Raw genomic sequence first — 25,421 nt, 5'->3', positions numbered from 1 at the left:
AGGTCAGGGCATGATCATACATTCTTTCATGGGGGACTAAATATGTATGTAGAATTTTGTGAAGAAGGCAAGTCATTGCAATGAAAGAGTCTGCCTTCTCTGGTTTCTAGGACACTGTTCATTTGCACTAGCTACAATAAAGGCTTGTTATCAACTCCAGCGTCACAAGGGTATGTGGTACAAGCATTATCGATCTATTTGTTAAGTAGGAAGTTAGATTTGGTTTCATATTGGTACATCCACATAAGCAATAAGAACTCATTTGGCTATACAACCTAATAAGGACTTTGACCCTTTGCAATATTATGAAGATGACAGAGTTAGGGCCTTCATTCAACAGGAAGATATAACAAAGATCAAGATGGATATTGAGAAAAGCAAAAACTGGCTTTCAGAAAATTCTCAGGCTATGGAAGCCTTGCCCACCTGCCATGAGACTTCCTGAACCACACACAAATCACTGTTGAAATCACAACGTTAAGTTATGAAGAGGTGAACATTTCCCTTAACCCAGTTACTGATACAAGTAAAAATTACAGACCCAAACATTTCCCAAGATGTCCGTATCTTCCTTTCTTTTAATAAAAATCCAAGACAGGGTAGCCCCATTCCTCCCAGGTCTTCCTTTTTGCAACAAAAACACCTAGACATAACACAAAAAACAAGAATAGGAAACTTGAGACTTGAGAAATGACATGACAATGAGTTCCCTGAGTTTTCTTGTTGTCTCTTATCTATCCAAAGGAGATGAGGAGGGGCTAATCACCACTGCACTTCACCCTCTCCAGGTGTCATTGGGCTTCTAACTGCCCTCTGACCTAGTGTCAATAAGAATAAATAAGGCAGTGTGTGAGATGGAGCTGATCAGAACCCTGCCTTCACCCCTCCCTGGTGTGTGTGTATCAGGGAGCCGGGGGTGCTGAATCTCTACCCTCAACCCACATTAATTGGGTAAGTAAGAAGGAATTAATTGGGGCAAGAGAGAACTAATCACCTCTGTCTACAAACATTTCCCGTGACAGCTGAGCTTCCATCCTCACCCTAAAACAACAGAACAGTGTGAATCAGCCCTGTTTCTCTTCTTACTTGAAGCTCAGTATACACCCCTATTCAAAGGTAAGGAACAAGACCATGAAGGCACAGTTCCACTTTCACCGGGAAGACGTCACAACGACTGCTGCCAGGGAAGCTGAACTTCAACAATGTTGCTATCTGCATGGAGGCAATGTCAGCTTGTGCTTCTTTAGCTAGAGTGATGTCAACAGGTCTAAAAGAAAGCTGAACCCCCACCCACCTCATCATGCTCTACACTTCAACTCATCTTCTAAAAAAGATTAAACAGGACCTAGAGTCTCATAGCAAATTATATAAAATGTCCAAATGTCCAAAGGATACAATAAAAAAGCATTGATCATATCAATAATTAGGGAAATCAAAACTTGAATGAGAAAAAAACACTGATGCCAATACCAAAGTAAAGCTGATGTAGAAATTAAGTGACAAGGATTTTAAAGCATCTGTCATTAAAATTTTCCAACAAGCAAATGCACATCCTCTTGAAACAAATAAAAAATGGAAAATCCCAACAGAGACATAGAAGTTACAAAAAATGAAATGGGAATTATAGAATGGAAAAATTCAATAAAAGAAATTTTTAAAAATTGCTGGATGAGTTTAATGGTAGAGCAGAGATGACATATGATGGAATCAGTGAACTTTACAACAGATAAATAGAATTTATGAATCTGAAAAACAAAAAGAAAGTAGTCTGAAAAAAAAAACGAACAGAGTTTTAGGGACCTGTGAAGCAATGCAAAAAAGTTAACATTCATATAATTGGAGTCTCAAAGGAGAGGAAACCTGGGTAGGGCTGAGAATATACTCAAAGAAATAATGGCTGAAAACGTCCCAAATTTAGAGAAAGGGTATACCTACAGAGTGAAAAACGTAAGTGGACCCTAAATTTTAAAAAGCATGCGAAGAAAACACCATAATTAAATTCCTAAAAACTAAAGACAAAGAAAAAAATCTTGAAAGCAAACAGAAAGAAACAACACATAACCAATAGCAGAATACCGATTCAAATTACACTGGGTTTCTCATCTGAAACCATGAAGGCCAGAAGTGGCACACTTTTCAAGAACTGACAATTTTAAAAACCTGCCAATCATAAATTCTACCTCTAGTGAAGATATTTTTTAGAAATGAGGAGAAAATAAAAACTGTCCACTGAAGCAAAATTAAGATAATTTTCACTAGCAAATCTATCCTTCAAGAATGGGTAAAGGGAGAGGCACCTGGGTGGCTCAGTCGGTTAAGTGTCTGACTTTGGCTCAGGTCATGATCTCACAGTTCATGAGTTCAAATCCCACATCAGGCTCTGTGCTCTCCGCACAGAGCTTGAAGCCTGCTTTGAGTTCTGTGTCTCCCTCTCTCTCTGCCCCTCTGCATGCTCATGCATGTTCTCTCTCAAAAATAAATAAACATTAAAAAAATTAGAAAAAGAAAAGAATGGTAAAGAAAGTCCTTTAAACAGAAAGGAAAGGATTATAAAAGAAAGCCTGCACCTTCAAAAAAGAAAAAACTAAAATCAGAATGGGTAAAAATAGAGTTAAATATAATAATTCTTCTCATGAGATTCTTACATCATATTTAATGATTAAAACAGAAATTTTAACATTCTGATGTGGTGCTTGATGTATGTAGACAAACATCTAAGATAGCTATATTCAAAAAGGAGGAAGACTAAAGGGATCTAAGTAAAAGTAGCATAGTAAAACTTGATACCAGTAGACTGTGATAAGTCATCCACGTATATTGCAACCACTAAGAAAACTGTGCAAAGTGATATACTCAAAACCACTATAAGTAAATCAATATGGAATCCAAAGATTTTTAGGTAATTCACAGGAAGGCAAAAAAAAAAAAAAAAAAAAAAAAAAGAGAGAGAGAGAGAAACAGAACAAGAAACAGAGGAAATATAAATATTAATAGCAGCTTTACTTCTAATAGCCAAAAGCTGGAAACAACCCAAATGTCCTTCAGTGGGTTAAATGGTTAAACAAACTGGTACAACCAACCATACTATGGAATACTATTCAGCAATGAAAAGGAACACACTATCGACACATGTAACAACCTGGATTAATCTCAAGGTAATTATGCTGAGTGAAAAAAGCCAATCTCAAAAGGTTACGTATTGTAAGATTCCACTTCTACAGGTCTTGAAATGACAAAAATTACGGAATTAGAGAACAGCTGGAGGTTGGTGGAGGTTACAGTTGGGGGCAGGAGTGTGTAATTAGATGGGACTCAGGGAGAAGCAGGAGGGAGTTGAGAGGGGAGTGGTTTTGATTATAAAAGAGCAGGAAGATTCCTTTTGGTAACGGAAGTGTTCTGTATCTCGCTGTAATGCTGGTCACACAAAACTACACATGCAACAAAACTGCTTAGAACTAAATACACAGGAATGAGTGCATGTAAAACTGATGGAATCTGAATAATGGGTTATATTTATATCAGTTTCCTAATTTTGATATTGTACTATAATTATGCAAAATGTTACCATTTAGGAAACTAGGTAAAGGATGCATAGGATCTCTCTGTATTATTTTTTTTTATTGAGATATAATTGACACAATATATTAGTATACCTAAATGTTTTGGTATTTGTATATTTTGTATATATTTGTATATTTATGAAATGATCACAATAAATCTAGTTATCACCACACATAATTACAAATTTCTTTCTTGTGATGAGAACTTTTAAGATTTACTCTCTTGGCAACTTTCAAATATACAATACAGCATTATTAACTATAATCGCCATGCTTTATATTAGATCCTATGATTTATTTTTTTTATGTTTATTTATTTTTGGAGAGACAGAGCGTGAGCAGGGGAGGAGCAGAGAGAGGGAGGCAGACACAGAGTCTGAAGCAAGCTCCAGGCTCCAAGCTGTCAGCACAGAGCCTGACGCGAGGATCAAACTCACAAACTGCAAGATCATGACCTGAGCTGAAGTCAGATGCCTAACCAACTGAGCCACCCAGGCACCCCTATCCTATAACCTACTTATTCTACAAGTGAAAGTTTGTAACTTTTTACCCCCTTTACCCATTTTACCCACCCCACCTCCCACTTCTGGTAACAACCAATCTCTTCACTGCTATGAGTTCAATTTTTGTTTTATTTTATAGATTCAATGTATAAGTGAGATCATATGGTCTTTGTCTTTCTCCGACTTATTTGACTTAGCATAATGACTGACCTGAAGTTCCATCCGTGTTGTGGCCAATGACAAAAATCTCATTCATTTTTATAGCTGAATAATATTCATATATATATATATATATATATATCCCACATTTTTACTTATCCATTCATCCATCAATGGACACTTAGATTCCATCCATGTCTTGGTTATTGTAAATAATGCTTCAGTGAACATCAGAGTGCATATATCTTTTTCAGTTAGCATTTTCATTTCCTTCAGATAAATGTTCAGAAATGAGATTCCTGGGTCATATGGTAATTCTATTTTTTATTTTGTGAGGGACTCCCATAGTATTTTCCACAGTGGCTGCACCATTCCCAAAATAGTGCACAAGGGTTCCTTATTCTCCACATCTGCCAACACTTGAATAACCATTTTCTCAGACATGAGGAAACTACATGATACCTCTTGTAGTTTTGATTTGCATTTCCCTGCTGATAAGTGATGTTTAGCATCTTCTCATGTGTCTGTTGACCATCTGTATGTGTTCTTTGGATAAATGTCTATTCAGGTCATCTGCCCATTTTAATTGGATTATTTGGAGGGTTTTGGGTGTTGAGTTGCATGAATTCCTTATACATTTTGGATATTAACCCCTTATCTGATTTATCCTTTGCAAATATTTTTTCTTCATTGGCATGTTGCCTTTTTATTTTGTTGATGGTCTACATTGCTGTGCAGAAGCTTTTTAACTTTATATAGTCCCACCTGTTTATTTTGCTTTTGTTGCCTTTGCTTTTGGTGTCAAATCCAAAATATCATTGTCAATATCAATGTTGTCAAGGAACTCGCCTAGTTTTCTTCAAGGATTTTTATGGATTCATCTTATTTTTATGTCTTTACTCCATTTTGAATTAATTTTTGTGTATGGTGTCAGATATTGGTCCAGTTTCATTCTTTGGCATGTGGCTGTCCATTTTTCCCAGCAACATTTATTGTAGAGATATTCCCTTCACCATTGTCTATTCTTGGCTCCTTTGTCATAAATGAATTAACCACATATGCACAGGTATATACATATATTTTTAATATGGAATAGTTCACAAATTTGCATGTTATCCAGGAGCATGTGCTAATCTTCTCTGTATCCTTCCTGTTTCAGTGTATGTGCTGCTGAAGTGAGCATGGTATATTATTTCCAGCATTTGCATCTTTTTCTCAACATAAAAATTTTTACAAGTGGCTCTTCCAGAAGACCCTTTATAGACCTAATGCCAATATGATGTTTTCCTCTCATGGGAAAAAAATGGGAATAAATTACGGTGGTAATAATGATTCTCCAGTAAATCTTACCAGGGTGTCTATACATATTTCTCAGAAAGAAAAATTTCACATTATCACAAGAAATGGAACATAAAATGTTTTCAGAGTTCCTACATAAATTCTCTTTTCAAAAGTTGCTCCACGTTACTTTTTAGAGTTATTGCTAAAAGGCAAAAAGGAAGCAAAGGAAGCTGACCATTAGACCTACCTTAAAGAGGTTAGGTATAACTTCCTCTTTTACTAGAATGCCAGTTTATAGGAAATAATCTTAGTCTATCCCTAAAACTTAGGGAGCCAGTTTGGTTCAGTCATGGAAAAAAAATCTTCATGTATTCATCAGACTTATGAAACCACAAGTGAGAGGTGGAAACCAACGTGACAATTTATTACTATTGTGTATCAGTGTTTCTAGGAAAGATCAGTAGTGGGCTACTGACCATTGAGTGGTCAATAGAAACGGCTTTGGTTTCTATGTATTTTGGTGTCCAGAAATTGTTACATTGCAAGTTTTCAATAATGTGAATGGGTCTAAACCAAGGAAACTAGAGACCCCTAACATGGCACATGCAATAATGGGACATGTCCAGGTAACAGAGTATTCTTTTATCTCCAGACAAAATGAAGCACAGGTGTTTTTCTAAACCAATGTAATATATGTATAAATAATTTCATACAAAAGATCATCTTCAGTAAGACATCTGGATAGAAGGAGAGAACAGACCTTTTGCTCTGAGGATAAAATACTCAAGTTGAGGGTCTAAAATAGTTTCTAAAACTGTGATCTGAGGCTTAAGGCTAGGGAGTGAAAGTGATTATATGTGAACTATTTATTATATACAAAATGTATATGTGTGTGCAAATAGTTTGACAGATGCATAGACTTAACACAAAGAGACCAATGGTAAGTTGACTACACCCATTTTATTTCTTTGTGGTTTTTCAGTCATTTATATACAATTAAAATCAAGCCAAATCACAAGCTAAGTTTGTTTTAAAACATCACAGGATTCATGCCAGAACTCTCATTTATATTTTTTAAAAAAGTAGTTCAAGTTTACTACAAGCCAACATTTTAAAGACCATATATATAAGTCATATAATCACATTTAAGTTAATTAAAGAAAATATATTTCAACTTCAGTGTACTGTAGTAGCTTATTCTAGCCTTAATAGACTTTTATAAATTATGACATTGAGGCAAAAAATGTTGAGAACGTAATATTTGTTTAGGCCTCACAGAGTAAAAATTGTTCTTCAGTCACAAACAAAATCTTCGCATTTTCTCAATCAATCCACAAACTAGCTGAAACATAGGCATTATTATTCAACTATATAAAGAAGCCAAGATTCAAAGACATTAAATAACTTTTCCAAGGGTACTCATGAAAGACATGCCAAGTTTGATTATAATTCTGACTCCAAATTGTTACTTCCACTTCATTATATATGTATTTATGACCAAAAATATGAGGATCACAAAATATGACTTGAAAAATGCTCACGGAAAAATTTTAAGTGATCTGGATAGTCTTTGTTTTTAAACTCGGTTAAGTTTTTCAAAAAAGGTTTCACTCAATTGTTCAAATGCTAAGACCACATTGTCATCTTCATTTTCACATAGTTCACGCAAGGAAACACTGTAAATGGAAATACACAGTATTTTAGTGAGAGTCAGTACTATAAGAAGGACTTTCTCCATGTGGGAAGAATTAAGAAAATCCCATTACATGATGAAATGTTAGAAAAATATGAAGAATGATGATAAAAAACATGTTTATCTTAAAAAAAACCTTGAATGGAAAAAATAACAAAATAAAGATAACAAAACAGTTCCCGTACAGTTCCTCTTCACATCAATTACCAAGAGGATTTTAAAGGCCAACAAATTTCATGTAAACCTATCCCTCTTCCCTTCGAAAGCAACAACACAAATTCCCCTCCTTTCTCCATACACCTCTTTAGAGGCTATCTTGTGATTTTTTTTTTTTTGGCTACCGTGTCCAATATATACTGAAACCCACAAGTAACTACTGCTAAGAAGGGCAAAATATTACTTCCTTTACCTATATATGTAAGAAAATTAAAAAGAAAAAAACAGGGTGTAATAAACAGAATAATGGTCTTCCAGAGAGATTTATGTTCTAATCCTCAGAAATCTAGGACCATGTTAGTTTACATGGCAATGGAGAATTAAGGTTGCAGATGGAATTGAAGTTGCTGATCAGGTGACTTTGAGATAGAAAAATTATTCTGGATTTTCTGGGTTAGCCCATTATAGTCTCAAAGGTTCTTGTAAGCGGGAGAGGGAGGCAAGAGAGAGCTCATCTCAATGTAAGACTTTCCCCACCATTGCTGGCTTTGAAGAGGGAAGGGGACCATGATAAAAATAATGCCAGCAGCCTCTGGAGCCCGGAAAAGACAATAGAGCAGATTGTCCTAAAACCTCCAGAAAGAAATGAGCTTTGCCAACATCTTGATTTTAACCCAGTTAGACCCATTTTGGATTTCAGGCTTCCAGAACTGTAAGATAATAAATTTGTGTTGGTTTAAACCACTAAATTTGTGGTAATTTGTTATAGCAGCAATAAGAAATGAATATGCAGGTGAAAAGAAAGGAGAGAGGAAATCCACAAATGAACCGTGCAGCTGCAGTGATAAAGTACTGAACACAATCAGGATCTTTTTATCAACCTATTGTAATTCCTATTACCTTGGTTTCACTAGAGTTCCAGAATTTTTCCTAGTGTCTTCATTGACCTACTACAAACAATGACCAGATCTGTATCTGTAACACTGAATTTCCTCCTAGTTACAGACCTATAATTATGACACCGACCATTTCCTCTTGAATGATTTCCCACAGATATTATGTGACATATATAAATTCTAACTCACTATTTTTGGTTCTTAGTCCTCCTCCAACCTCATCCTTACTTTTATGTTTCTTATGTATCATTAACTAAAATAGAAACCTTGTTATCTTGACCAACTACATGGCCTTTATTGACAGTTTCTTTGAATACTATCTCATAAATACTTCTCTAATCATCATTAGTTCTATTCCTTAATTCAGACCCACACCCACTCTCACCTGCATGGCTGTTATAGCCTTTGAGTTTCTGCCACATATATAAGCCATACACATCTCTGTCACACATATAAACCATAGACCCATATCATACTCATGTCTATGCATTGTCTACACATTATTCAAAATATTAAGCCCAAACTCCATAATATGAGAATTAAGACCCTTCTCAAGGTATCCAAATTGTCTTTAAAGTTCCTTTAAGCAACTCAGCATCTTCCCCCATCCCTATCACAACTCCCATATTCCCTATGCCACTATAGTGAGATCGAAGCCAATACCTGACATATCAGGCCCTTTCTCATTTCTGTACTTTGAAAACACTATTTCCTCCGCCCCCTTAATACACCTTAAGACTTAGTGAAAAAAATTACTTCATTTGAAAATCTTTCTCTGAATCCAAGGTCAAGTTAGTTGCCCCCTTATCTGTCACCCTAGCACTTATTACCTTTTTAATATCTACAAGTAAGTTTCCTCACACTACACTGTAAGATTATGTTCAAAGAAGGGATAGATTTAATGATTATCTGTATCTTAAATGCTTAAACATATTCCTCAAATCAGTAATGTTTCAATAATTTTTAAAGAAAAAAATGAATGATATTTCTAGGATCAGATTTTGAGACAGCTCCAAAGTCTCTGGAGTTTCTTGAGATGCTCTTGAATAACTATGAGCTACTCAAGAAATACACTACATAGAGATACTCAAGAAACTAGAGCAGTTCCCTCTGCTCTAGCATCATCATAGTTTCATTCTCTGTATAAAACATCCAAACAGGTCTAACTAATCTTGTATCAAAAAAATAAAAAAAAAACAATGACCTAATTAGCAACAACTTCATGAAGATGAAGAGATTCATGGCAAATTACATGTATTCATATATGTGAAGAAATATAATTTTTAAAGCAAGTGATAGAATAGGGAAAACCCATAAAGTATTAAGGTACATGCAGAACAGAGGCTTTAGGAAGATGTATATTTAACCAGGAAATACATGATGGGCTTAAGGATGGATCTTCTAATAGAGCCTTAGGATGGGGGTATCCATATAAAGTTTGGAATTGTTTGGGTCCCCACAGAGCTCTGTTAAAGATGAAAACAGGAAGCCAATATGAGAGATTAGTGTCAGATGAAGCCTGGGCAAAACACTGTATAAAGCAAGAGAATCCAGAATATGTAAATTGATATATAACCAGGGACCAATGGAGCCCTAAGGGGCCCTGTGAAGTATCATGTATCTGACAAACACTGGTTATGGAAACAGAATACTAGCATCTAGGAATTCCTGAGGTTTTGGAATATCGTCCTATTATGCAGTGCCTGAGGCTAGGGTTCTGGTCTGAATTAAACCTTACGTCAAATGGGCTTTGGAATTAATTCTACTATAGAACCAGGGCAACAGGGTGTTGAAGAGAAGCTCTGCAAATTGTTTGGGGAGTTGAAAGGTGTGACATCTAAGAAGCTCAGTGCCACTTCTAAGTATAAGGTCAACAGGGGTGCCTGGGTGGCTCAGTCAGTTAAGGATCTGACTCTTGATTTCAGCTCAGATGGCGATCTCATGGTTCATGAGTCTGAGCCCTGCATGGGCTCTGCACTGACAATGCAAAGCCCGCTTGGCATTCTCTCTCTCCTTCTCTCTCTGCTCCTCCCCTACTCATGCTCAAGCACTCTCTCTCTCAAATTAAATAAACTTAAAAAAAGTATGAGGTCAACAAACTCAATTTAATTACCATTAAAATTTTGGAAAATATGAAATCAATACTTAAAGTATATAACATACCTGATAGATCGAATGGTGAGTGCAAAATCTTTCAACAACTCATAAGCAGTTCCTTCATTCATCCTAAACAAAATATCATTTTGAAAATTAATAGTATAAAAACATTAAAGAACTTATTTGATACTGAAATTTTGGCTTTGTCAATAAGAGATTACTTTAATCTGTCAAGACATGTTTATTAGAATGCCACAATCCTAAAGGATAATTCAATCAACAGGAGTGATAATTATGAATTCAAATATCACAAATACAATACGCATAGGAGACTGACCATTTCAGGAGAAAACCAAAGTAGGAAAGTTAAGCTCAGAAGAGTGAATGGGGGCTGCAGAATCAAAAGGGAAGAATCAGACTATTTACTAATGTCACAACTACTTTTATTCATGACAATGAGTCATATTTTTAAAAATATTTAAATATTTAAAAATATTTTTAAAAATGATCAGAAATACATCCGAGGGGGAAGAAGGCGGCAGGGTAGGAAGACCCGAAGCCTGCTTCATCCCATGAATACAACTAGATAACTATCAAAACATCCTAAATACACCAGAATCAACCTGAAGACTGACAAAACAAATTCCACAACTAAAGGTAGACAAGAGGCCACATCAAAAAAGGTAAGAAGCACAGAGACACGGTTTGGGAGAGAAACATACTGTGGCTGCTGCAATGGGGAGGGAGCCACAGGCATGGAGAAGGGCAAGAGACAGACTAGCACATAGGGGATTGTACAAGGAGATGTTTCCCCATACCAACTGGCTTGGAAAATGAGACGGTCTAAATTTCATGAGTTCTTACAACCAGCAGGGCCTAAATAAAGCCTGAAGTTTTAAAGGTCAGTAGCTGTGGCACAGATAGAGCCCAAAGGCATCGGGGCTGCTCTTGGAGAGAAGACAGGGCAAACAGCCCACAGATGCACAGCATGAAAAGAGTTACCTGAAGAGTGGCTGCGGCACACAGTGGGGAGGTTATTTGCTCTTCTCAGAGTATGTTTCAGAGAGGCAGTGTTCACAAGAGACCCCTCTGGGAACAAAGAAACTGGCCAGCATAATTTCCTCCCCCATCCCTCAGCATAGGCAAAGGGCCACCTGCAGGAACCAGCACCATGCTAACAGCTGACACTCGCTACCTAACTTGCTCACACCAAGCCTTATCCCCACACACACTCTGTTGGAACCACCCTTCCCAGTCATTCTTGCCTCAGTCCCAGTGCTGCAGGTACCCTCCCAAAGAAGACCAGCCCAAACCTGTGCCTATACCATGTCTACCAACATAGGAGCTCCTCTACATAAGGCCATTACTGTAAAAAACAGGGGAAGTAGCTGAGTTTCCTAACATAGAGCAGACACAGAGACTTAGACAAAATGAGAAGACAGAGGAATTTGTCCCAAATGAAAAAACAGGACAAGGCCATGGCCTTGAAACAGATATAAGTAACATGTCTGATAGAGAATTTAAAGAAATGATCCTAAAGATACCCATTGGACTTAAGAATGGAAGACATGAGTGAGAACCTTAACACAGAGATAAGTTATAATATATCAGAGATAAAGGGCTCAATAAACAAAAACACAAACATGAATGATGGAATGAACAGCAGGATGGAAGAAGCAGAGGAACAAATTAATGACCTAGAAAACACAGTATTAGAAAGTAATCAAGCTGAACAAAAGAAAAAAAAAAGAATTATGCAAAACAAGAACAGACTTGGGGAACTCAGTGACTCTATCAAACATAAAAACATTCATATTATAGAAGTCCCAGGAGAAATAAAAGGAGACAAATGATTTATTTAAAGAAATAATAGCTGAAAACCTCTCTAATCAGGGGAATGAAATAGATATCCAGATCCAAGAGGCACAAAGAACTCCCAACAAAATCAACAAAAGCAGATAAACACCAAGACACAACTAAAATGGCAAAATATAGTGATAAGGAAAACAATTTAAAAGCAGCAAAACAAAATAAGACAGTTACATATAAGGGAAATCCCATTAGGCTATCAGGGTCTTTTTCAGCAGAAACTTTCCAAGCAAGAAGGAAGTGGCATGATATATTCAAAATGCTGAATAGGAAAAATCTGTAGTCAAGGATACTCTATCCAGCAAGTCTATCATTCAAAATAGAAGAAGAAATAAAGAGTTTCCTAGACAAAAACTAAAGCAGTTCATGACCACTAAACCAGCCCTCCAAGAAATATTAAAGAGGATGCTAAGGAAAAATGAAACACCAAAATTGACAGTATGAAGGTGGGAAACACAAAATCAGTATAAATGAATCTTTTTTGTAAAATACCAGCCAAAGAACTCACAAAATTAAAGTATGAAAATAAGACACCATGTACTTAAAACATGGGGAGGAGAGGAGTAAAGAATGGGTTCAAATTAACTGACCATCTACTTAAGATAGATGGCTATATTCAGAAGATATAACCTAATGGTAACCAAAAATCAAAACCACTAATTAATATGCAAAGAATAAAGAGAAAGAAAGCCAAATATATCACTAAAGAAATCCATCAAATCATGAAAAAGAAAATGACAAGAAAGAACCAGAGAAAATTTTCAGAAAGAACCACAAAACAAGTAATAAAATATCAATAAATATATATGTATCAATAATTACACTGAATGTAAATGGACTAAATACTTGAATCAATGACACAGGGTGACAGAATGGATTTTTTTTAGAAAAAGACTCATCTATATACTGCTTATAAGAGCATTTTTAGTCCTGAAGACACCTGCAGATTGAAAGTGAGAGGATGGACATTTATCATACAAATGAATATCAAAAGAAAGCCAGAGTAGCAATACTTATAATGAACAAACTCAACTTTAAAACAAAGACTGTAACAAGAAGTAAAGCACCCAAATACATGAAACAGTTAATAATGAACATAAAGGAATTAATTGATAACAACACAATAAGAGTAGGGGGCATTAACACCCCCACTTACATCAATGGACAGATCAACTAAACAGAAAATTGTCAAGGAAATAATGGCTTTGAATTACACACTGGATCAGCTGAACTTAACAGATATATCTAGAACATTCTATCCTAAAACATCAGAATACACATTCCTTTCAAGTACACATGGAACATTCTGGAGAATAGATCATGTATTAGGCCATAAAACAAGCCTCAACTAATTCAAAAAAGATTAAATCGTACCATACATCTTTTCTGACCACAATGTTATGAAACTAGAAATAAACCACAAGAAAAAATTTGCAATGACCGCAAAGAGATGGAGGTTAAGTAACATACTATTACACACTGAATGTGTCAAATAAGAAATCAAAGAAGAAATAAAAAATACATGTAAACAAATGAAAATGAAAATACATAGGTCTAAAACCTTTGGGATGCAGCAAAAGCAGTCCTAAGAGGGACGTTTATAGAAAAACAGGCCTACTCAAGAAGAAAGAAAAATCTCAAATAAAAAAACCAAAAAACAAAAAACTAATCTTACACTCAAAGGAGTTAAAAAAAAGAACAATAAGCAAAACCTAAAGCCAGCAGAAGGAAGGATATAATAAAGATTAGAGCATAAATAAATGATATAGAAACTAAAAAAAAAAAAAAAAATAGGTTGATGAAATCAGAAGCTGGGTCTTTGAAAAAAATGAATAAAATTGATAAATCACTCTCCAGACTTATCAAAAAAAGGAGAAAGGACACAACTAATAAAATCACAAATGAGCGGGGAAAAATAAAAACCAACACTAACAAAAATACAAATAATTATAACAGTATATTATGAAAAACTATATGCCAGCAAATTAGACAACCTACAGGAAATGAATAAATTCCTAGAAACATGAAACCTACCAAAACCAAAACAGGAAAAAACAGAAAATATGAGCAGACTGACTACCAGTAACAAAATTAAATCAGTGATCAAAAAACTCCCAACAAACCAAAGTCCAATACCAGATGTCTTCACAGGCAAATTGTACCAAAAATTTAAAGAAGAGTTAAAACCTATTCATCTCAAACTATTCCAAAAAAATGCAAGAGTAAGGAAAACTCCTAAATTCACTCTATGAGGCCAGCATTACTGTCATACCAAAAACAAGTAGAGACACCACAAAAAAAAGGCCAATATCGCTAATGAATATGGATCAAAAAAACTTTCAACAAACTACCAGCAAACTAAATCCAGCAACACATTTAAAATAAATTTCATATTAAAAATAAATAAAATAAAATTTTAAGATTAAAAAATAAATAAATAAATAAATAAATAAATAAATGTAAAAAATATATTAAAAAAGCAATACATTAAAGAATGTTTCACCATGAAAAAAAAATAAAAAAATAAAAAACCATTAACCACAATCAAGTGGGATTTATTCCTGAGTTGCAAGTGTGGTTCAATATTTATAAATCAACCATATGACATATCACATCAATAAGAGAAAGAATAAGAACCATATGATCATTTCAATAGACACACAAAAAAAGCATTTGACAAAGTACAACATCCATTCATAATAAAAACCCTGAACAAAGTAGGTTTAGAGGGAACGTACCTCAACATAATAAAGTCTATTTAGGAAAAACCCACAGCTAACATCATCATCAAAGGGGAAAAACTGAGAGCTTGTCCTCTATGGTCAGGAACAAGACAGAATGTCCACTTTCACCACTTTTATTCAATATAGTCCTGGAAGTCCTATCCACAGCAGTCAGACAACGAAAAGAAACAAAAGGCATACAAATTGGTATGAAGGAGTAAAACTTTCACTATTCGTAGATCGTATGACACTATATATAGAAAACCAGAAAGATTCCACTAAAAATCAGCTAGAGCTGATAAATGAATTCAGTAAAGTCACAAGATACAAAAATCACCGTACAGAAATCTGTTGCATTTCTATACACAGGGAGGAAGCAGCAGTAGGAGAAATTAATAAATCAACCGCATTTAGAATTGCACCAGAAAACAATAAGATACCTAGAAATAAACGTAACCAAAGAGGTAAAAGACCTGTATTCTGAAAACTATAAAATGTTAATGAAAGAAATTGAAGATGACACAAAGAAGTGGAAAGACATTCCATACTTGTGGATTGGAAAAACACATATTGTTAAAATGTCTTTACCACCCAAAGTAAGGTAAACATTTAAAGCAATCCCTATCAAAATACTACCAGCATTTTAACGGAGTTAGAACAAACAATCCTAAAATTAGTATGGAACCATGAGAGACCCTGAATAGCCAAAGCAAACTTGAAAAAGAAAAGCAAAACTAGAGGCAACATAATTCCAGACTTCAGGTTATATTACAAAGCTGTGGTAATCAACACAGTATGGTACTGGTACAAAAGTAGATCAATAGAACAGAATAGAAATCCCATCAATAAATCCACAATTATATGATCAATTAGTCTTCAACAAAGCAGGAAAGAATATCCAATGGAAAAACAATGGTCTCCTCAACAAATGGATAACAAATGATGTTAGGAAAACTAGACAGCAATATGCAGAAGAACGAAACTGGAAAACTTTCTTACACCATATACAAAAGTAAATTCAAGATGGATTATAGACCTAAATGTGAGACCTGAAACCATAAAAATCCTAGAAGAGAACACAAGCAATAACTTGTTTGACATTGGCCATAGCAACTTTTTTCTAGATAGGTCCCTTGAGGCAAGGGAAACAAAAACAAACATAAATCATTAGGACTACATCAAAAATAAGTAGCTTCAGGGTGTCTGGATGGCTCAGTCAGTAGAGTGTGAGACTTTTGATCTCAGGGTCATGAGATCAAGCCCCACACTGGACATGAAGCCTACTTCAAAAAAAAAAGTAGTTTTTGCACAGTGAAGGAATCAACAAAACTAAAAGGCAACCTATAAAATGGGAGAAGATATTTGCAGATGACATATCCCATAATGGATTGTATCCAAACTATATAAAGAACTTACAAAAATCAACACACACACACACACACACACACACACACACACACACACACACACAAATCCAATTAAAAATGCCAGAAGACATAATGGACATTTCTCTAAGGAGGACATACAGATGGCCAAAAGACAAACGAGGAGATGCTCATCATCCCTTGCCATCAGGGAAATGCAAATCAAAACTACAATGGGATATAACCTCACACCTGTCAGAATGGCTACAATCAAAAGCACAAAAAACAAGTGTTGTCAAGGATGTGAAAAAAGGGGAAGCTTCTTACACTGTTGGTGGGAGTATGAACTGATGCAGCCACTGTGGAAAACTGTATGGAAGCTCCTCAAAACGTTAAAAGTAGAACTATCCTTCAATGCAGCAATTGCTTTACTGGGTATTTATCCAAAGCATACAAAAACACTAATTCAAAGGGATACATGCACTCCTATGTTTATAGCAGTATTATTTACAATAGCCAAGATATGGAAACAGCCCAGGTGTCCATCAATTGATGAATGGATAAAGAAGTGATTTATATATATATAATGGAACATTATTCAGCCATAAAAAAGAATTAAAAATGCCATTTGTGATGACATGGGTGGAGCTCAAGAGTAGAATACTAAGTGAAATAAGTCATCCAGAGAAAGACAAATACCACATGATTTTACTCATCTGAGTAATTTAATAACAAAACAAATAAGCATAGGGAAAAAGAGAGATAGAGGCAAATAAAGAAGCAGACTCTTAACTATAGAGAACAAGCAGATGTTATCAGAGGGGGTGGGGGGGCAGGGATGGGTGAAGTAAGTGATGGGATTAAGAAGTGCACCTGTTGTGATAAGCACCAAGTGATCAAAATAAAAACTTTAAAAATATAATAAAATACATCTGCATGAGTGATCTATGAAATATAAAAAAGTTGATCAACATTTCTCAAGTGTCTGGAGTTTTAAATACTTTAATTCAATAAATACTGTTCAGAATTTTATATAAAATGCCTACTGAATTACTGACTGGTATGACAGAATGCTCCTCCCACATCCACCTGCTCAATGTCTGGGCCAATTTTTCTTCTCCCAGGTAAATCCAAGATGGTTTACCCCTCCTTACTGTTTTTGAAAATGTATTCCCTGCCAAAGAGCTAACACAACTGTCATATGCTCAGTCCTCAGATGTGTGAGTTACATACCTTTTTATATACTTCTCTCAGATAATGGTGAGCATGGCACTGTTTGTTATTATTTTTCAGTTTTAAAATATCTCATGATGAATAAAATAGGATAGTAATAAATAAAAACACATCTGTGAATATGCACAAATATTTATATCTGTAGTGTACATCCTTAGGTCAAGTGAGTCAGCCTAAGTCCCAAAAGTATGTTGGTAAACCACAAAAATAACACAGAGTTTGTTATTCCCTCTTGCCATTAATCTACCGGAAAAAAAATTCCAGTATATTTAGCATGATTAACCTATACTTAAAATTATAAAAGGCTTTGCCTAAAATTCATTAGGTTCATCCGTTAGATAGCAACGCAAAGATGGACACATAAATAGAACCAAAGGTAGAGGTAGAAATGAAAGAGAAAGATGCAGACACAGACATGAATGCAGACATGGAGACAGAAATAAAGGTAGAAGTAGAAATGATTAAAGAGCAAGAGAGAGTGGGGGGATAGGTGAGGATAGACAAAACATACCTGTTGTCCTGGACTAGTCCTGTCAAGGAACCATGTTTATAGAAATCAAGTGCATAAGCATTAAGTGGCATTCTTCTTCCTTGGTTATCAAATATCTTTGACCACAGCACAGGAGCCTGAGTGTGATTGATACCAATTGTGCGCAGAATGACCTAAAGAAATACAACTTTTACTGTTATTTATGTATAAAGGAAGGTAATGCTTTCTTATATTGTGCTTTGTAGTTCTTTTCCTTAATCAACATTTTTGAAGCATACTCTTCATGGTGAAGGAAGAGGGGGTCTTTCATACACACTGGTTTGTTGCTGTCCTAAGTACACCTAGATAATAGTACCTATGAACACTGCTAACCTCACAGCATACTCTTGGCAATTTCAACCTTCCAACCAGTAGAATAATAACAAGACTCACTAGGAAATAAAAGCTAATTAAAAATTTTTTCATTATCCTAATTTGTACAGGAGACACCTTGTAAAGAAAGTATCAGAGAACTGGTGCCTTGTTTAAGAGAAGAGTTCAACTGAACAACTCTAACAATTGTTAGAACACAATTACCAGAATTAAAAGGAAAGGGAGAAAGATGTAGGGGGATAAGAGAAGAAGGAGGAGAAGGAAAAGGAGAAGAAGGAGGAGGAGAAAGAGAAGGAAAAGAAGGAGGAGGGGGAGGAGAAGGAGGAGGAGGAGGATGAGGAGGAGGAGGAAGAGGAGGAGGAAGAGGATGAAGAAAGAAAGAAAGAAAGAAAGAAAGAAAGAAAGAAAGAAAGAAGACGACAATGAGGAGGAGGAGCAGGAGGGGAGGAAGGAGATGAAGAAGAAGGAAAAATAAAGAAGAAGGAGGAGGAGGAGAGGGAGGAGGAGGAAGAAGAAAGGAGAAGGAGAAGAAACAGAAGAAAGGGAATGAAGAGAAGGAAGAGGAGGAGGTGGAGGGAAAGGAGGAGGAGAAGGAAGAAAAAGAAGAAGAAGAAGAAGAAGAAGAGGAGAAGTAAGAGAAAGAGGAAGAGGATGAGGAAGGGGAGGAGAAGGAGGAAGGAGAGGAAGAGGAGGGTGAGGAGGAGGAGGAAGAAGAGGAGACAGAGGAGGAGGAAGTAAACAAGCCAATAGCTTTTGATGTCTGCTCATGTTTTGAAAACTGTATGGGGTCAACAGGAAATCTAATATATTAATCAGTAAAACTACTTTCTAAAATAATACGGTAGTAGCTTGGGAAACTCTTTTATTATTAAGAGTTTTGGAATATTCTTGGGGCACCTGGGTGGCTCAGTCGGTTAAGCATCAGATTCTTGATTTTAGCCCAGGTCATGATCTCATGGTTCATGAGTTTGAGCCCGCCATCAGGCTCTGTGGTGATGGTTCAGAGCCTGTTTGGGATTCTCTCTTACCCTCTCTCTCAGCCTTCCCCCAACTTTTCTCTATCTCTCTCCCAAAATAAATAAATAATTTAAAAAAAGAGTTCTTGGATAATCTTATTCCATTATGATCCAGAAGACAGTTTTGACTGCAAAAATCCAGAAGATTTACATTCAAGGGAAAATGCTGCACATGTATACCAGAAATTTGCAGCAGCCCAGTTTGTAACAGTAAAGACTAGAAAAAAACACAAACAGTTTTTAATAGGAAAATATATCAATGGGTTTTTTATATTCACACTCTGAAATATTATGAAGTAATAAAAATAAAATTGAGTTTCACATGACAATATGAATGAAACTTAGGGGCAACAGCGTTGAGTGCAAAAAAGAAAACAAAACAGCAAAAAAACAACATTCTGGAAACTATGGAAACTTTTCATAAAATCAAAAGCAGCAAATATAAAAAGTGACTTTACAGTATTATATTTTTAAAAGGAGCATTAAAAACACAAAATTTTGGATAACTGCCACCAGGGGAAAGGGGAGAAGCAAGGGAATAAAATCGAAGAGGAGCACATAGATCCTGAGTCCATGGGTGTTCATTTTAGTTTTATGCTTTATACCTTATCTCTATGCTATTTAAAAACATTGAACATAAATATTTAGTATTAAACTAAAATCTAACAAACAATAAAAGCTAAATATGCTTTGAGAGGTTATAACTTACACTAGGAAAGTAAATTTGCATAAAGTGAGTTGGGGAAGGCGAAGAGCATGTTGCCATCATGGAATACTCTGAAAATATCCATCAGTTCAAGATGCTACAAAATAGAAGAAATAAAACTGGCCTCCTCTCTCTAGTACACCATCAGGAACAACAATGAGTCTGAATTAGTTCATGTTCTGTACCTTAAAGATCTCTTCTAATTGACGGTGACTGTGTGGCAATAAGACACAGACATTATACCCTATTATAACTGTATTCATGCCCTCCAAAACCCCAAGGAAAATTTTGCATATGGCAAGGAAACAGAAGTTAATGGTACATACTGACCGTAAGTTAAATTAATCATAAAATAGAGAAAAGGGAAAATTATGTCTTGTTAAAATGTCTGGTTTTCAATGTTATTAGCTATAAACTTCTTATGGAAGTAATGAATTGTTTATGATTCTAGAAATAAAATACAGGGGAAAAAAGCTTCATAAAATCTTATAAGCTAAAGTTCAATCCTCTATTATTTCCATGCCAGAGTTTCACATTCCTCCACAATCTGTAAGACACCACTCATATGAGGGTAAAGCCCTATAGCACTAGCCTCAAAGAGCTTCACATAATATCAAGAGCAGTAGTTTCTAATTCATTTTTGAACTATATACCTTTTCGGTAAAAAAAAAAAAAAATCCTTTCCCATCTCTTCTTTCATTAATGTTTTTCTCTCATCTTATAAAACAGAAAGTCTCCTCAAACTTACTATGGTACATTTCCTTGGGGTTTGAAAACGTACAGACTACCAACAAAGAGCAATACGGCTTTCTTATCAAGAAAATGGATGACTTTACAGACTAAGTTAAAAATACTTTTTTTCTTTTAAATTAGGTTGTTTCCAACTATTTGAATTCAACAAAATTAAAGTGGATCTAATTAAGCTATTCATTAAGAGCACATACAAAACATATTTGTGATAATAGATTGCTAGGTGATTTGGCACAAACTCGGAAGGAATTAGAAGAATTGTATACCACTGTTATAACAAAAGTTGCTCCGTTCTGAGCTACTTATCTATTTGAATAAGGTTTCTCAGAATTCAAATTAAGTTTTAATTTTGGAACTCTGTCTCATTCTAAAAATAAGTAAATATTCATCCTCAGTTGTATGGACTAATTTTAAAAGAAATAGCTTCGTCCATCCCATTTGTATATACATTTCTAATACAATGTTAATTTTATTCTTAGCAATGCTTCTCAAAATTTGTATTATATTTAAGTTTCTGTAATAAACAGGAAATAACCATTAAACTGAAATTGCATACTATTTAAGCAAAGAAATGTGTCAGGTAGGGTGACTTCATGTTTAAAAATATATTACATTAAGGTAAAATTATGTAGGGGGAGGTACAATCTAAATACAAGAGAAAAGAACTATGCCATATTTGAGATTGTTAAAAATTTTATTCTTGACTGCTTTTAGCTTTATAATTATGGTTATTCAAATGCTTCAGTATTCATATTCTTTTTTATGTATTAAAATGATATGATGGCTTTATTTTAATTTAGCAATGTTTATCTAAAGCTGGAAATTATATCATCAGAAATTATTTGAATTCATGATTAAAATGCATGTGTCGACTTAAAATGCACAAGGGTCTATTTAGGTTTTCAAGATTCTTTTAAGTGATACTGGACTATTTTACATAATAGGGGACTATCTGATTTTGGACTAGGATGGAGTTTTGACACTAGCGTTAAACCATAATATCAAATGTAACAGAAGTTTTTTTCTTCTCAAACCTTGTGTTAAAATATAAATTAAATTTCTACGAGTTTATTCCAACATGCAGTGGGTTGTCCAGCATATTCCCAAGGTGTCTAGTTCTTTACACTGCATTTTGGACACTAGTGATCCTGAATATATATGGCATTGACAGCATCTATAACAATACTGGGAAAGCTTGAAGATAGTTTTATATGCTCTTTTCATGGCAAACTTGCACCAATCTACAAAGAGAGAAGGGAAGTGTATTACTGGGAATTCTGCATAATGGAGCAGGGTCCCTCAGGCCAACATTGAAAAGCTGAAATCATACTGGCCTCAAGAGTGACATTTCCTGGATAATTCTGATCATACACCTGAATTTTTTTTTCAATTTGAGAAATTTGAATCCCTTCTAAATAGCCTAGAAGGATAAGTCCAATTCTTTCTCCTTTTTAAAAACATTTTTAAATGTTTGTTTATTTTTGAGACAGAGAGAGAGAAAGTGCAGGGGAGGGGCACAGACAGAAGGAGACACAGAATCCGAAGCAGGCTCCAGGCCCTGAGCTGTCAGCACAGAGCCCGATGCCGGGCTCGAACTCATGCACTGGAAGATCATGACCTGAGCCGAAGTCGGTTGCCTAACCAACCGAGCCACCCAGGTGCTCCAATCCAACTCTTTCTTAAGGATCTTTTATTTATAAACCCCATTTCCACTTACATGGTTTGGAGTATTTGGCTGAAACAAATCACCATCAGAGTTTCCAGAGAGGCAAGCAAATGGAGAAATAGCTACTCTTCCTTCTTTGCAGTTCATCAAGTGAGACACAAGTTGGGAATCCTCACATTCTTTTCCTGTGAAATCTTGCCATAACAGGTTGGGATAGATTAATTTTTAAAAATCAGACGAACTGTTGAGCTTTATGCACCTATACTAGACCATGCTGCATATGGAGTCCTTCAACTTTCCAGGACCGACATCAGACTGAGATACATCACATAAAGTGAGTGGTACATCTGACATAAAGTGAACAGCACAGAATTCATTCAATAAATGTTAGCTATCAATATAATTATCAATGTAACATTTTGCATACTTCAGTTCCTTGACCACCAAGTAATAAAAGACTACATTTAAATTGCATAATCTTTTAATATCGAATTACTGTTATTACCTTGGTGCTTTTTCCTATTTTTTGAGAAAATGGAGGCATGAGTATGAACTCATTTGCCCAAGGTCTCACTGCTAATAGCAGCAGAGCCAGAGCTTGGACCCAGGCAATCTGCCAAGAGTCTATGTTCATGAATACTACACATATTTCCTCTCAAGAAAACAAGTGACAGAATAGTCTCTTGTTTCTCTTCATCTTACAGATGTCCTTAATGCATGTGCCAGCCTTGCCCCAAAAGCAACCTTTAATCAAGATGGGTTTGCAAATGACTCTATTTAATTTTATTCTCCATTACCCTTCTGACTTCTAATAATCAAGACTTTCTTTCTTTGGAAAGTAGAAAGAATCCCCTTATTTTAAGGCAGACTGATGTTTCCCAGGCTCTACCCTTCTTCTGGGAAAAATATTCTTAGAAAAATTACTTTTTCTTTCTAATCCACAATGGGGCTAGGATATACTTACTTATTTTTGACAATGGGAGTTGATATTCCTGTTTCATATCAGCCAATTTAGAAACACTTAGTAGGAAGGAGGCGAAGTCTTTTGTAACGTTCATGTTATACTCATGTAAAGCATCATTAAAATCCTCAGGAAGATCCTCAAGGAACACCTAAGTCAGCAAGAAGATCATTAAGAACACCTAAAGGCCAACTATTTTTCAGAAAGATCTATATATCTTTCTCAAAAACTGAAACTTTGGAAGAATGGCAAAGAACACCGCAATATAATTCTGTAGTTACCTATTTATTCAACAATGTAACTGCTTCATTCCTTCATCTGTGAAATCAAGGTAAAGTTCATTTTTTGTTTCTATATGCATTTATAAAAACCAATACCCTCACTCTCAAAAATTTGCTTTCACACTACTTCATCGACACCCTCTTTTTAAAATTTTTTTAAGTTTTTATTTAAATTCTAGTTAGCTAACATAAAGTGTTATATTAGTTTCAGGTGTGCAATTTAGTAATTCAACTCTTTTGTAAAACACCGGGTGTTCATCACAAGTGCAGTCCCTAGTCCCCATCATCTGTTGCACCCATCCCTCCACACACCTGCCCTCTGGTAACCATCAGTGTGTTCTGTATAGTTTGAAGTCTGTTTCTTGGTTTGTCTCGCTCTCTTTCCCCCCTTTGACACTTCTTTTACATTACACTTCTGAATATTTCAAAGAATCTAGTAACATGTTTCGAGAGCAAACAACAATAAAAAGTAGTACACTTGCATGCCTGGAATAACTCTCACTTGGTTGGGAAGGTTTTCAAACCTCACCGGATTCATTTTGTCAATATTTTGTTAATTATTCTTGCACCTACATTCATAAAAGAGATGCATCTATAGTTTTCCTTGTTATAATGTCCTTGTAGGGTTTTGGTATGAATTTTAGGTTTTTCTCCCAAAAAGAGTTTTTATCCTCTGGAAGAGTTTGTGAAAAATTGGTGGTATTCATTGAATGTTTGAAAGAATTCTCCAATGAAATCATCTGGGCCTGTTTTTGTTTGTTCATTTGTTTTGTTTTCGTGGAGATTTTTAAAAACAATTGATCACATTTCTTTGATACCAGACACTGAGGACTTCTTATATCTTCCTTGGTTAGTTTGGGAAAGTTACATTTTCTAGGAATTTTCCCTTTTTGTACAAATAGCCAGATGTCTTGGCATAAATCATTCATAATATCCCCCTTTTGTTCTTTTTGATGACCAAAGTAAGATCTGTAGTAATGTCCCATTTTCCTTCCTGATATTTGAAAAATTTACCCTTAAGTTAGATTTTCTATTTCTTTTGTTTGGTTTCCCAGCTTCTTAAGTTGAAAATTAAATCATTGATTTTTTTTTCAGCTTCTATTCTTTCCTACAATATGATTATAAGGCTATAAATTTCCCTACAATCACTGAATGAATTGCATCTTGTATGTGTATGCTTCTTTCACTATTTAATTAAAATATTTTATAATTTCCATTTTTTTGTCCTATATGTATTTTTCTTATTTTAATTTTTTAATTTTCTTTTTTAAGGAATTTAATTTATACCCAAAATGTATTTTATCATAGTAAACATTACAAGTACAATTTTTTTTTTAAATCAAATAGTGTTAAAAGGCTTACAACTACATGAGGTCTCTGTATTATACCCATGCTTTCAGTCTCAGAAAAATGTTAACTCTTTTGCTATTTCTTCTGATGTCCTACATGTATTTGGAAATGAATCTGTTAATTTTCAGACACTTAAGGTGTTTCTGATTCTTCTGGTATTGATCTGGCATTTTCTGACCTGGCATTTACTTTCAAACTTTCTTGGACTATATAGCTAAGATGTGATTTGTATAAACAGCATATAACTGTGGGTTTTTTTTCCTTAATACAATCTAAAAATGTTAGTATTTTACAT

At 35.0% G+C, this 25,421-nt stretch overlaps 1 protein-coding gene and 1 non-coding gene across 7 annotated transcripts in view; both read right to left on the bottom strand.

The window, feature by feature from the left end:
* Positions 1–5,303: 5,303 nt before the first annotated feature.
* LOC112859179 (U6 spliceosomal RNA) lies at positions 5,304–5,405 on the bottom strand. The gene has a single exon (XR_003223483.1). It is a non-coding gene; the product is annotated as a U6 spliceosomal RNA (small nuclear RNA).
* A 1,039-nt stretch (positions 5,406–6,444) lies between these two features.
* Positions 6,445–25,421, bottom strand: part of LOC112858881 (putative ATP-dependent RNA helicase DDX60) — a 114,185-nt gene continuing 95,208 nt past the window's right edge. For 5 of the 6 annotated variants that reach the window (XM_086703904.1, XM_086703905.1, XM_086703903.1 and 2 more), the window contains 5 exons: positions 23,499–23,646; positions 22,586–22,728; positions 18,046–18,197; positions 10,412–10,474; positions 6,445–7,179 (listed from right to left, as the gene is read on the bottom strand). In XM_086703904.1, coding sequence (XP_086560030.1) covers positions 7,080–7,179; positions 10,412–10,474; positions 18,046–18,197; positions 22,586–22,728; positions 23,499–23,646 — 606 coding nt within the window. In that variant the 3' untranslated portion in view covers positions 6,445–7,079. Of the gene's footprint in view, positions 7,180–10,411; positions 10,475–14,952; positions 15,096–18,045; positions 18,198–22,585; positions 22,729–23,498; positions 23,647–25,421 lie in introns of all 6 variants that reach the window. The other variant, XR_015250137.1, reaches the window with a different exon arrangement.

The sequence above is a fragment of the Puma concolor genome, chromosome B1 (assembly GCF_028749965.1).
Source record: "Puma concolor isolate L17-30 chromosome B1, mPumCon1.1.hap2, whole genome shotgun sequence".
Lineage (NCBI taxonomy): Eukaryota > Metazoa > Chordata > Mammalia > Carnivora > Felidae > Puma > Puma concolor.
This window is presented reverse-complemented; position numbering and strand designations above follow the sequence as displayed.